General features: G+C 49.3%; 1 protein-coding gene across 1 annotated transcript in view; it reads right to left on the bottom strand.

Moving 5' to 3' along the window:
• Positions 1-7,421: 7,421 nt before the first annotated feature.
• LOC144511117 (serine/threonine-protein kinase PAK 4-like) overlaps positions 7,422-12,487 on the bottom strand; it is a 142,676-nt gene continuing 137,610 nt past the window's right edge. The window contains exon 11 of the mRNA XM_078241093.1: positions 7,422-10,734. Coding sequence (XP_078097219.1) covers positions 10,579-10,734 — 156 coding nt within the window. The 3' untranslated portion in view covers positions 7,422-10,578. The remainder of the gene's footprint in view (positions 10,735-12,487) is intronic.

Raw genomic sequence — 12,487 nt, 5'->3', positions numbered from 1 at the left:
GATCATAGAATCCCTACAGTGCAGCAGGCGGCCATTCGGCCCATCGAGTCTGTATCAACCACAATCCCACCCAGGCCCTATCCCTGTGACCCCACATATTTACCCTGCTAATCCCCCCAACACTAAGGGTCAATTTAGCACGGCCAATCAACCTAACTCATGCACCTTTGGACTGCGGGAAGAAACCCGAGCACCCGGAGGAAACCCACGCAGACACGGGGAGAATGTGCAGACTCCACACAGACAGTGACCCAAGCCAGTAGTTTGAACCCAAATGTTTGGGATATAAAAAAAGTTAGAGGGGAAAGGTCACAGTCTAAAGGTGTAGTGCAGAAAAGGTTGACCAGGATGTTGCTTGGTAAGGAGGGTATTCGCTATGAGGAGAGATTGGGTAAACTGGGATTGTTCTCCCTGGAAAGACGGAGGCTGAGGGACGATCAGTTAGAAGTTTATAAAATTATGAGGGGTATAGATAGGGTGAACAGTTGGAAGCTGTTCCCCAGGGCAGAAATGACAATTACAAGGGGGCACAGGTTCAAGATAAGGGGGGAAAGGTTCAGTGGAGATGTGCGGGGGGGGTTTTTTACACAGAGGGTGGTGGGGGCCTGGAATGCACTACCAAGTGAGGTGGTTGAGGCAGATACGTTAGCGATATTTAAGACTTATCTGAATAGACACATGAACAGATGGGGAATATAAGCGGTTGGTTTAGATAGGTAAACGTGAGCGGCACAGGCTTGGAGGGCCGAAGGGCCTGTTCTTGTGCTGTACTGTTCTTTGTTCAACGTTGAATCCTGAGGGCTGTAATGTGTCCAATCGGAAGATGAGATGCTGTTCCTCCAGGTTGCATTGGATTTCAATGTGGCATTGCAACAGGCCAGGGATGGACATGTAGACACGACAGCAAGGTGCTGGGTTAAACATGGCAAGCAACTGAATTTGATTTGATTTATTATTGTCACGTATTAACATACAGTGAAAAGTATTGTTTCTTGCGCACTATACAGACAAAGCATACCGTTCATAGAGAAGGAAAGGAGAGAGTGCAGAATGCAGTGTTACAGTCATAGCTAGGGTGTAAAGAAAGACTAATGCGAGGTAGGTCCATTCAAAAGTCTGACGGCAGCAGGGAAGAAGCTGTTCTTGAGTCGGTTGGTGCGTGACCTCAGACTTTTGTATCTTTTTCCCGAAGGAAAAAGGTGGAAGAGAGAATGTCCGGGGTGCGTGGGGTCCTTAATTATGCTGGCTGCTTTTCCGAGGCAGCGGGAAGTGTAGACAGAGTCAATGGATGGGAGGCTGGTTTGCGTGATGGATTGGGCTACATTCACGATGTTTTATAGTTCCTTGGGGTCTTGGGCAGAGCAGGAGCCATACCAAGCTGTGATACAACCCAAAAGAATGCTTTCTATGGTGCATCTGTAAAAGTTGCTGACTGTCACAGCTGACATGTCAAATTTCCTTAGTCTTCTGAGAAAGTAGAGGCGTTGGTGGGGCTTTCTTAATTATAGTGTCGGCATGGGGGGGGAAACCAGGAGAAGGCTGTTGGTGATCTGGACACCTAAAAACCTGAAGCTCTCGACCCTTTCTACTTCATCCCTGTTGATGTAGACAGGGGCATGTTCTCCTTTATGCTTCCTGAAGTCAATGACAATCTCCTTTGTTGCTGAAAGGAATGTTTCAACGAGATCACCTCTCATTCTAACTCCAGAGAACATGGGTCAACCTTCCACGATTGGCTCAGATATTGAAGATTAATCTTTAGGATGGTGCTCAAGGTTAAAGCACAGGAGAAAAATCAAACAGTCTTCAAAAATAAATCCTTTTTGTCACTTTTTCCCCAAATAAAAATATTGGGAATAAAGATCAGATGCAGCCAATCAGGTAACCTCCAGTCTGTTGGCTTCCCAATTGGCTGTGGGAGGGCAACATGGTCAGGTCAGATAGCCAATAGGAGATCAGGGGGCGGGGCAAGTTTCACAGTCAGAGACCATGTGACTCAATCTCCTGGATTACGTCCAGCCAGAGTTGGCAACCTTAGTCTCCCACCTAGTGGCTGGGTATGGAATACCAGCATGCTTTATCCAACGGCAGAGGAATAGGTAGGATAGGTAATCAAGAGGCTTTCTCCCCCAGGGTGGAAGGGTTGACTACAAGAGGGCACGGGTTTAAAGTGAGAGGGCGCAAGTTTAGGGGAGAAGTGCGGGGAAAATTTTTCCACACAGAGATTGCTGGGTGTCTGGAACCTGCCCCCAGTGGAGGTGGTGGAAGCAGGCACCATTCAAGGTGCATCTTGACAGACATGAACGGGTGGCGAACAAAGGGATAGAAACAATGTATTGGCGCAGGCTTGGTGGGCCGAAGGGCCTGTTTCTGTGCTGTAGTGTCCTTTGTTCCTTTTACAGGGGAACAAGAGAGATGAATGAATAACAATTGAACATAAAAGTTTTTATATAAACATTTTGGGGGGGGGGGGGAGGGGAGTGGGGCAGTGGGAGTGTGTGAGGAGGGGGAAAGCATCACTGAATAAAGGGAATCGTAACAAACCTGAAACTCTCAGAACTCATACCAGATTTAAAGTTTATTTATTAGTGTCACGAGTAGGTTTACATTAACAATGCATTGAAGTTACTGTGAAAATCCCCTAGTTGCCACACTGCGGCACCTGTTCGGGTATACTGAGGGAGAATTTAGCATGGCCAATGCACCCTAACCAGCATGTCTTTCAGACTGTAGGAGGAAACCAGAGCACCCGGAGGAAACCCAGGCAGACACGGGGAGGATGTACAAACTCCACACAGACAGTGACCCCAAGCTGGGAATTGAACCCGGGTCCCTGGCACGGAGTGTGCAAAGGTGGTGGGTGAGCTGCCTTCTTGATCCGCTGCAGTCCGCGTGGCGTAGGTGCACCCACAGTGCTGTTAGGGAGGGAGGTCCAGGACTTTGACCCAGCGACTGCGAAGGAATGGCCGATATATTTCCAAGTCAGGATGGTGAGTGGCTTGGAGGGGAACTTGCAGGCCATGGTGTTTCCACATATCTACAGATATCTCTTTCCAGATATCTACTGTCCATCAAGATGGAAGTGGTAGCTTTGGAAGGTGCTGACAAAGGGGCCTGAAAGTTACATAATGAAGACTTCATTCTCCTTGGTTTGACCTTTATTTATGCAGGAATTATTTTTTAATTCTAGCAAAAATTGTAAATGGGTGACCATTAGTACCTGGAAAGGAAACCAGTGATGTATCACTCCCCTCCATAATATAGACTTATGTTTTGTAGATACATTGAAGCAGGCTTGATGGGCCAAATGGCCTCCCTCTGCACTGTCAGGATCCTATGAAGGAGATGAGGAGAATGGAATCATAGAATCCCTACAGTGCAGAACAAGGCCAATCAGCCCATCGAGCCTGCACCGACTCTCTGACAGTGCATCTTACCCAGGCCTATCCCCCGTGACCTGATGTATTCATTCGCTAATCCAATTAACCCGCACATCTTTGGACACTAGGCAGCAATTTAGCACGGCCAATGCATCCAACCTGCACACCTTTCAGACTGAGGGGGGAAACCGGAGTGCCCGGAGGAAACCCACGCAGACACGGGGAGAATGTGCAAATTCCATACAGACAGTGACCCAAGCCAGGGATTGAGCTCAGGTCCCTGGCGCTGTGAGGCAGCAGTGCTAACCACTGTGCTGCCCATAATACATTAATTCAAAGCAAAGCAGGTGCCTGTTTTAGTTTAGTTATTACAACTTTCTTTACCACTATCTGCAGATTATTTTGAGCTACCTTTTTTAAGCCAATTTTTAAAAATTCGCTCATGGGACATGGGCGTCACTGGCTGGGCCAGCATTTATTGCCCATCCCTAGTTACTTGAGGGCAGTTGAGAGTCAACCACGTTGCTGTGGCTCTGGAGTCACATGTAGTCCACATGTAAGGACGGCAGATTTCCTTCCCTAAAGGACATTAGTGAATCAGATGGGTTTTTTTTCCCTACACCTTTGACTTCAGATCGGTGCATCAGCGTCAGGGACCCGGGTTCGATTCTCGGTTTGGGTCACTATCTATATGGAGTCTGCACGTTCTCCCCGTGTCTGCGTGGGTTTCCTCCGGGTTCCTCCCACAGTCCGAAAGACGTGCAGGTTAGGTGCATTGGGGGGCCATGCTAAATTGACCCTACTGTCAGGGGGATTAGCAGGGTAAATATGTGGGGTTACGGGAATAGGGTGGGATTGTGGTCGGTACAGACCTGATGGGCCAAATGGCCTCCTTCAGTAGTGTAGGGATTCTATGAAACTTAAACCCCCAAAAAGGACTCAAAATAACACATGAAAATGATCAAAAGCAGGTTTAAAGAGGCTGCTTTTATACAATGTCTCACATTAGGATATCCCAAAGTGGTGAGCAGCCAATTAGTTACTTTAGAAATCATTTATCTTTCCTCGTTTTCCTTGAAGACGTTTCATGGGATCATTTGATTAGCAAGTGAGCCCAGCGGTCGGCAGTAGCCTTCCTGAGAACCAGGCAAAAGTCCCGAGACCTCCCAGGGAATCTCAAACATTCAGTGCCAGCGTTGGAGACCTGCAGTTTGAGATACTAAGCTCACCTGCCACTAAAAATGCTTCGAAGATGCATAGTTTAAGGTTCTGTTCAAGGACAACTGTTCTTCAGAATTAAAATGATGGCTCCCGACATGGAACAAGTACCGACACTTAACCTACTTCATGTCTTCAGAGCTGCATGGTCAATCTTTCTGACTAAATCAGTAAAACTCAATCAAATTATCTGAGGGACAAATTAAAAGGGGCAGCCCCCAAAAAAGAAACTGCCCGAAACAAAAGATTAGAAAGTTAAAACATCAAATTAAAATGTGATTGAAGGGGTTGATAATACACCCTGAAGCACTCTTAGGAGAGGATTTGAGTTTGTAAATAAAGGGAATCGGGTGATAGGACACTGGCCTCTGAGGAGTTGGCTCACCTGGAGAAGCAGGAACATGCAAACAGAAATGATGACTGGTGAAGGATGCAAACCAATACAGCACAAGTCACTGCTCGGTTTCAAATAGGTCCATGGGATCTTTAACATCTACCATGTAGAGGCTTCGCTTTCCCATCAGAGCAATGCAGCACTTCCTCCATATTCCACCGGCTTGGTGTATGATCAAAGCTCACCGCAGGGTTTGAAGAGGCAATCTCTTGGCCATTTGTGTCGTGTGCAGCTGATCCATTTTGAAGTTCTTTGGACCCATTCATGTTTTCTTTTGAACAGACGCTAATGGCAACTTAAAGGGTCAACTGCTGCTTGACCCCTGCAGAGGCCTTCAGGTAAATGCAGCTTCAAGAGAACATCACTCTAGCCCTTGATGAGAATAGTGTGAATGCAGTCAAATCCAGAGGGAGAGAGGGTGAAGGAGAAAGGGAGAGAGGGGGAGAGAGGGTGAAGGAGAGAGGGAGAGAGGGGGGAGAGGGTGAAGGAGAGAGGGTGAAGGAGAGAGGGTGAAGGAGAGAGGGTGAAGGAGAAAGGGAGAGAGAGGGAGAGAGGGAGAGGGGGAGAGAGAGGGTGAGAGAGAGGAGAGAGGGTGAAGGAGAGAGGAGAGAGGGTGAAGGAGAAAGGAGAGAGGGTGAAGGAGAAAGGGAGAGAGGGTGAAGGAGAAAGGGAGAGAGGGTGAAGGAGAAAGGGAGAGAGGGTGAAGGAGAAAGGGAGAGAGGGTGAAGGAGAAAGGGAGAGAGGGTGAAGGAGAAAGGGAGAGAGGGTGAAGGAGAAAGGGAGAGAGGGTGAAGGAGAAAGGGAGAGAGGGTGAAGGAGAAAGGGAGAGAGGGTGAAGGAGAAAGGGAGAGAGGGTGAAGGAGAAAGGGAGAGAGGGGGGGGAGAGGATGAAGGAGAGAGGGAGAGAGAGGGAGAGAGAGATGAAGGAGAAAGGGAGAGAGGGGGAGAGAGGGTGATGGAGAGAGGGTGAAGGAGAAAGGGAGAGAGGGGGAGAGGGGAGAGAGGGGAGAGAGGGAGAGAGGGGGTGAAGGAGAGAGGAGAGAGGGTGAAGGAGAGAGGGAGAGAGGGTGAAGGAGAAAGGGAGAGAGGGTGAAGGAGAAAGGAGAGAGGGTGAAGGAGAAAGGGAGAGAGGGTGAAGGAGAAAGGGAGAGAGGGTGAAGGAGAGGGGGAGAGAGGGGGGGAGAGGATGAAGGAGAGAGGGGAGAGAGGATGAAGAGAAAGGGAGAGAGGGTGAAGGAGAAAGGGAGAGGGTGAAGGAGAAAGGGAGAGAGGGTGAAGGAGAAAGGGAGAGGGGGGGGAGAGGATGAAGGAGAGAGGGAGAGAGAGGATGAAGGAGAAAGGGAGAGAGGGGGAGAGAGGGTGAAGGAGAGGGGGAGAGAGGGTGAAGGAGAAAGGGAGAGAGGGTGAAGGAGAGGGGAGAGAGGAGGAGAGAGGGTGAAGGAGAAAGGGAGAGAGGGGGAGAGAGGGAGAAGGAGAGAGGAGGAGAGAGAGGTGAAGGAGAAAGGGAGAGAGGGTGAAGGAGAAAGGGAGGGGAACAGAGTGAAGAAGAGAGGGAGAGAGTGCAAAGGGGGAGAGGGAGAGAGCGTGAGAGGATGAAGGAGAAAAAGAGTGAAGGGGGAGAATCAGAATCATAGAATCCCTACAGTACAGAAGGAAGCCATTTGGCCCATCACTCTGGCCCTCGACCACTATCCCACTCAGGCCCCATCCCCATAACCCCATGCATGAACCCTAGCTAGTCCCCCTGACACCAAGGGGCAATTTATCGGGAGAGAGAGAGAGAGTAAAAGGGAGAGAGCGAGAGAGCGTGAAGTGGAAATGTTGAGGGTGCTGGGTTGGAGTTGGAATTGTAAGCAACATTTTCCCATTCTGATAGATACTTTATGACAGTGAAGTGCAGCCCAAAACATTCCAACACCCCCACCCAGGCACCCCCAACTGCCCCACCCCCCCATCCAGGCACCCCCAACTGCCCCACCCCCCCATCCAGGCACCCCCAACTGCCCCACCCCCCATCCAGGCACCCCCAACTGCCCCACCCCCCCATCCAGGCACCCCCAACTGCCCCACCCCCCCATCCAGGCACCCCCAACTGCCCCACCCCCCCTCCCCACTAAGGCACCCCCAACTCCCCCTCACCCATCCCCAACTTCCACCCCCCCTCCCCCACTGACACACACACGTTGCCACCTCCCCCCACCTCCCCCACACACAGCAGACACCCCCACCCACCGCCCCCCCCAAATACACACACACACCCACACAGCAGTCGCCACCTCCCCCACACACAGCAGACACCCCCACCCACCGCCCCCCCCCAAATACACACACTCACACACACACTCACACACACACACACACACACACTCTCACACACACACACACTCACACACACTCACACACACGGGAATATAAGACAGACGGCAAACTCCATGTAAAACAGCTTTCTAATCTGTAATTAGAAAATTTAAAAACCTTAAAAGTTTACCCTCTTGGCACATTTGAAAAACACTTTTTTTTAAACAGTAAATCTTGTTGTAAAGTAGCTACTCGAGAAAATAAGTTGCTGCATTCTCAAAAAAAAATACTGTATTGTGTTACAAAAAATTACAATATAAATATCCTCAAACAAAACCAGGCAAAGCCATTCAGTAGTCACTCCATCCATCCACACTGATAAGGAAGGTGTGAGCCAGACACTGGCTCAACACAGCTTCTCAAAGACACTGTTGCAATGAGCTGTTGGGATATTGAATCGAGGGGGAAACTTCCCGCTTCAGTTGCCACTTCGACAGGCGCAGGGGTGGAAGAAAGAAATTGCAGTCAATTCAAAGCAAGCCTCTAAAGGTGGGAAATCCAGCCCTCGTCAGGACCGATCAGGCGTGGAATCGGAAACAAAATAAATAACAGAAAATGCTGGAAAATCTCAGCAGGTCCAACATGGAGAGAGAATGGAGCTCTGATGAAGGGTCATCCAGACTCGAAACGTTGGCTCTATTCTCTCTCCATGTTGCCGGTGTGGGACTGGGGTGGGGCACAGTAAGAAGTCTCACAACACCAGGTTAAAGTCCAACAGGTTTATTTGGTAGCACGAGCTTTCGGAGTGCCGCTCCTTCATCAGGTGAGTGAGGAGTGAAGAATTCCTCACTCACCCGATGAAGGAGTGACACTCCAAAAGCTCGTGCTACCAAATAAACCTGTTGGACTTTAACCTGGTGTTGTGAGACTACTTTCTATTCTCTCTCCACAGATGTTGCCAGACCTGCTGGGATTTTCCAGCATTTTGTTTCAGATTCCAGCACCCGCGATGTTTTGCTTTCATCTTGGGTGTGGACTCAGTTCTGCTTCCTCTCCTAATCCCGTTGCTGAGGATTGCGGTTGGCACCAAGAGGTGAATTCCGGTCAAAAAGAGAAGAGGATGATCTCAGGAGAGGCTCAAACTCACCAAGCTCTGCTCAGCATTCCAACAATGAACAGGCCAAATATAAAGAAGGTTTTCAAAAGGGACATAACACACCTCATGTGGGAGATTGTTATTAAAAAGATCCCTCTTCATATTAACCCTATACTCAATCGGTAACCTTCACAACAGAAACGCTCAACAGCAATGGGTGGCACAGTGGTCATCACTGCTGCCTCACAGCGCCAGGGACCCGGGTTCAATTCCCGGCTCGGGTCACGGTCTGTGTGGAGTCTGCACGTTCTCCCCGTGGGTTTCCTCCAGATGCTCCGGTTTCCTCCCAGTCCGAAAGACGTGCTGGTTAGGTGGATTGGCCGTGCTTAATTGCCCCTTAGTGTCAGGGGGACTAGCGAGGGCGGCAAGTGCATGGGGTTAGGGCCTGGGTGGGATTGTGGTCAGTGCAGACTCGATGGGCCAAATGGCCTCCTTCTGCACTGTAGGATTCTATGAATCCTAGCTGCAAGGACAGCAATTTCTACCACCTAGCTGTGATTCTTTTTAGATTTATTAGCCACAAATAGGCTTACATTCACACTGCAATGAAGTTACTGTGAAAATCCCCTAGTCGCCACACTCCGACGCCTGGTCAGGTTACACTGAGGGAGAATTTAGCACAGGCAATGCACCCTAACCAGTCTTTTGGACTGTGGGAGGAAACCGGGGCACCCAAAGGAAACCCACGCAGACACGGGGAGAACGTGCAGACTCCACACAGACAGTGACTCAACACAGGAATCGAACCCGGGTCCCTGGCGCTGTGAGACAGCAGTGCTAACCCACTGTGCCACCAGATAGCAAGGTATTAAGAGCGAACAGGGGTTCCTCGATAAACAAACCTCCAAATTTACGCTGAGAGCTCTCACTCTCTCTGAACGTACAGCCTTTGAGTTTGAAGTCACACTCCTTCATTGCTATTAATGTGTTAGAATGCAAAGTCTACAGCGCTCAACAGAAATAGATTCCCCCCTCAGGTTAATTCTTCTGTCCTGCCTACGAAAAGTGCATCAGTAACTTCTTATACTTGGCAAGATTATTCCGAGGAAATCTTCGGAGTGTTTTACAACTTTTTTTTTTTGCTCGAGATGAAACAACAATCGGAGGAAAAGAAAAGCAAAATTATCTGGACCAAGAGCCAGGAAATTCCAGCATCGCAGGTAGGCGAGAATCCAAACTTGCACAAGGTGGATCGGTCCCCGGTCCGTACAACGCCTCGTCTCACATTGGTACCAGCACGGATAGGTGTCACCTCCCCCCCTGCCCCACTTCACAGTTAGTGTCCTCTTTACTAAACTAGGACGCCTCGCAGCACACGGTGCCCCACAACGTGCATTCTATTGCCCGCACCCATCATGCCCGGTGTGAGCTCGGGGCGCCCGCAATGACGCCACTGGCAATGAATAAAACGGGGGATCCAATCCGCCCGAGCTTCTTGCCAGTCCTCTCTGCAGGGTTAGCCGCGACTGTGCACACCTTCCCCTGCGTTTCGTCCTCCTTAAATCTGACCACCTGATAAAATAAAATAAAACATGCACGACCAGTTTCCAAGTCCGATGAGGTTCGGAATGTGCGCATCGTCGCTGTTGGCTTATCAATATCCCAGCATTCTTTGCCAATTCGAAGGTCAGAGGTTCATTTCACAGGTAGCACCCCCCCCTCCCCCCCAAATCCCGGACGCATGCTCCATACCGTTGCAGTCGCTACTACATCTAACAGTGTTTAGAAATCAAATCATGATCTAGAGGAAGTAGTCAATTCCAGTGTAAATCCTCTTAGTTGTTCCGTGTACAAACTACATTAAATCAACTCTTTTAGCAGTCTTTTTAAGTTACATTTTACAATTGAAAAGAGAGAAAAAAAAACAACTCTTGTTCTTCAGTAGTATTTATATTCCTTTTGTGGTTCGGCCCCCTTGGAAACAGTAGTGTCAAAGTTGAGAGTCAGAAGGTCCAGTTGAAACAGGGTGGTCAGAGCGGCAACAACGCACGCCAGTATCTTTCAGGCCCACTAATCGAACGGGAAATAATCCCGTTTCCGTAAATGCCAAACGATTTAATTATGAGATATACGCTTCCAAGTTTTAAATCACAGATTCTTTTCTTCTCCCTCTGTCACATCCAGCAGCACGCTCACTTTATCCGATTCCCTCTCATCAGTAGTACAATGCAGGACGGATGGCCAGCCTTGCTGAGGAAAGGATGCTTCAGTAACTCTGTCGCCATCGCCCGCTGGGAGGGGTCCCGTACCAACAGCCGGTCCAGGAAGCCTTTGAGCAAGGGAGAAACCTACAAGAGAAAAGGAGAGACGGGGGTTCAAACATACAAAAACGCCAGAGAATGGTCACAGAGTGGTCACTTTGTAATCCTGAAGTAACCGTGATTCAGAGGCAAGAGATTCTCATTCTCACTGATGGAATCATATGTAAAGTTCAAGCTTAGAGGCATATAATCCTCAACACCAAGATTAATATTCATTGGAAGCTGTGCATATTCTGCTTGTTGTGAGAAGCATATAGAACAAAGAACAAAGAACAGTACAGCACAGGAAACAGGCCCTTCGGCCCTCCAAGCCTGTGCCGCTCCTTGGTCCAACTAGACCAATCGTTTGTATCCCTCCATTCCCAGGCTGCTCATGTGACTATCCAGGTAAGTCTTAAACGATGTCAGCGTGCCTGCCTCCACCACCCTACTTGGCAGCGCATTCCAGGCCCCCACCACCCTCTGTGTAAAAAACGTCCCTCTGATGTCTGAGTTATACTTCGCCCCTCTCAGCTTGAGCCCGTGACCCCTCGTGATCGTCACCTCCGACCTGGGAAAAAGCTTCCCACTGTTCACCCTATCTATACCCTTCATAATCTTGTATACCTCTATTAGATCTCCCCTCATTCTCCGTCTTTCCAAGGAGAACAACCCCAGTCTACCCAATCTCTCCTCATAGCTAAGACCCTCCATACCAAGCAACATCCTGGTAAACCTTCTCTGCACTCTCTCCAATGCCTCCACGTCCTTCTGGTAGTGCGGCGACCAGAACTTATCTTAGGTGATTACAGCTGCAGGATTCACAACAAACTGTTGATCCTACAGATATAATTCATAGAAATCATAGAAACCCTACAGTACAGAAAGAGGCCATTCGGCCCATCGAGTCTGCACCGACCACAATCCCACCCAGGCCCTACCCCCATATCCCTACAGATTTACCCACTAATCCCTCTAACCTACGCATCTCAGGACACTAAGGGGCAATTTTTAGCATGGCCAATCCACATAACCCGCACATCTTTGGACCGTGGGAGGAAACCGGAGCACCCGGAGGAAGCCCACGCAGACACGGGGAGAATGTGCAAACTCCACACAGACAGTGACCCAAGCCGGGAATCGAACCCAGGTCCCTGGAGCCGTGAAGCAGCAGTGCTAACCACTGTGCTACCGTGTCGCCCCACTGTGCTATTCGTGCCAAAGAGCGGGACTTCTACCAACTGTTTGGAATTTAAAAGAAAGAGGGGAGATTAAATTGAGGTATACAAGATGATGAAAGGCATGGATAAAGTAGACGTGGAGTGGATGCTTCCTCTTTGATTTATTGTCACATGTATTAACATACAGTGAAAAGTATTGTTTCTTGCGCGCTGTACAGACAAAACATACCGTTCATAGAGAAGGAAAGGAGAGAGTGCAGAATGTAGTGTTACAGTCATAGCTAGGGTGTAGAGAAGATCAACTTAGTGCAAGGTAAGTCCATTCAAAAGTCTTGACAGCAGCAGGGAAGAAACTGTTCTCGAGTTGGTTGGTGTGTGACCTCAGACTTTTGTATCTTTTTCCCTTGTGGGGCGTTCTAGGACGAGAGGTCTTAGGATAAGGGGCAGCAAATTTAAAACAGAGTTGACCCGGCTTGGGTCACTGTCTGTGTGGAGTCTGCACATTCTCCCCGTGTCTGCGTGGGCTTCCTCCAGGTGCTCCGGGTTTCCTCCCACAGTCTGAAAGACGTGCGGGTTAGGGTGCATTGACCCAAACAGGCGCTGGACTGTGGCGACTAGGG

Source organism: Mustelus asterias, chromosome 24, assembly GCF_964213995.1.
Source record: "Mustelus asterias chromosome 24, sMusAst1.hap1.1, whole genome shotgun sequence".
Taxonomy (NCBI): Eukaryota; Metazoa; Chordata; class Chondrichthyes; order Carcharhiniformes; family Triakidae; genus Mustelus; species Mustelus asterias.
Note: the sequence above shows the minus strand (reverse complement) of the source record. Positions and strands in the feature narration are given on the sequence as shown.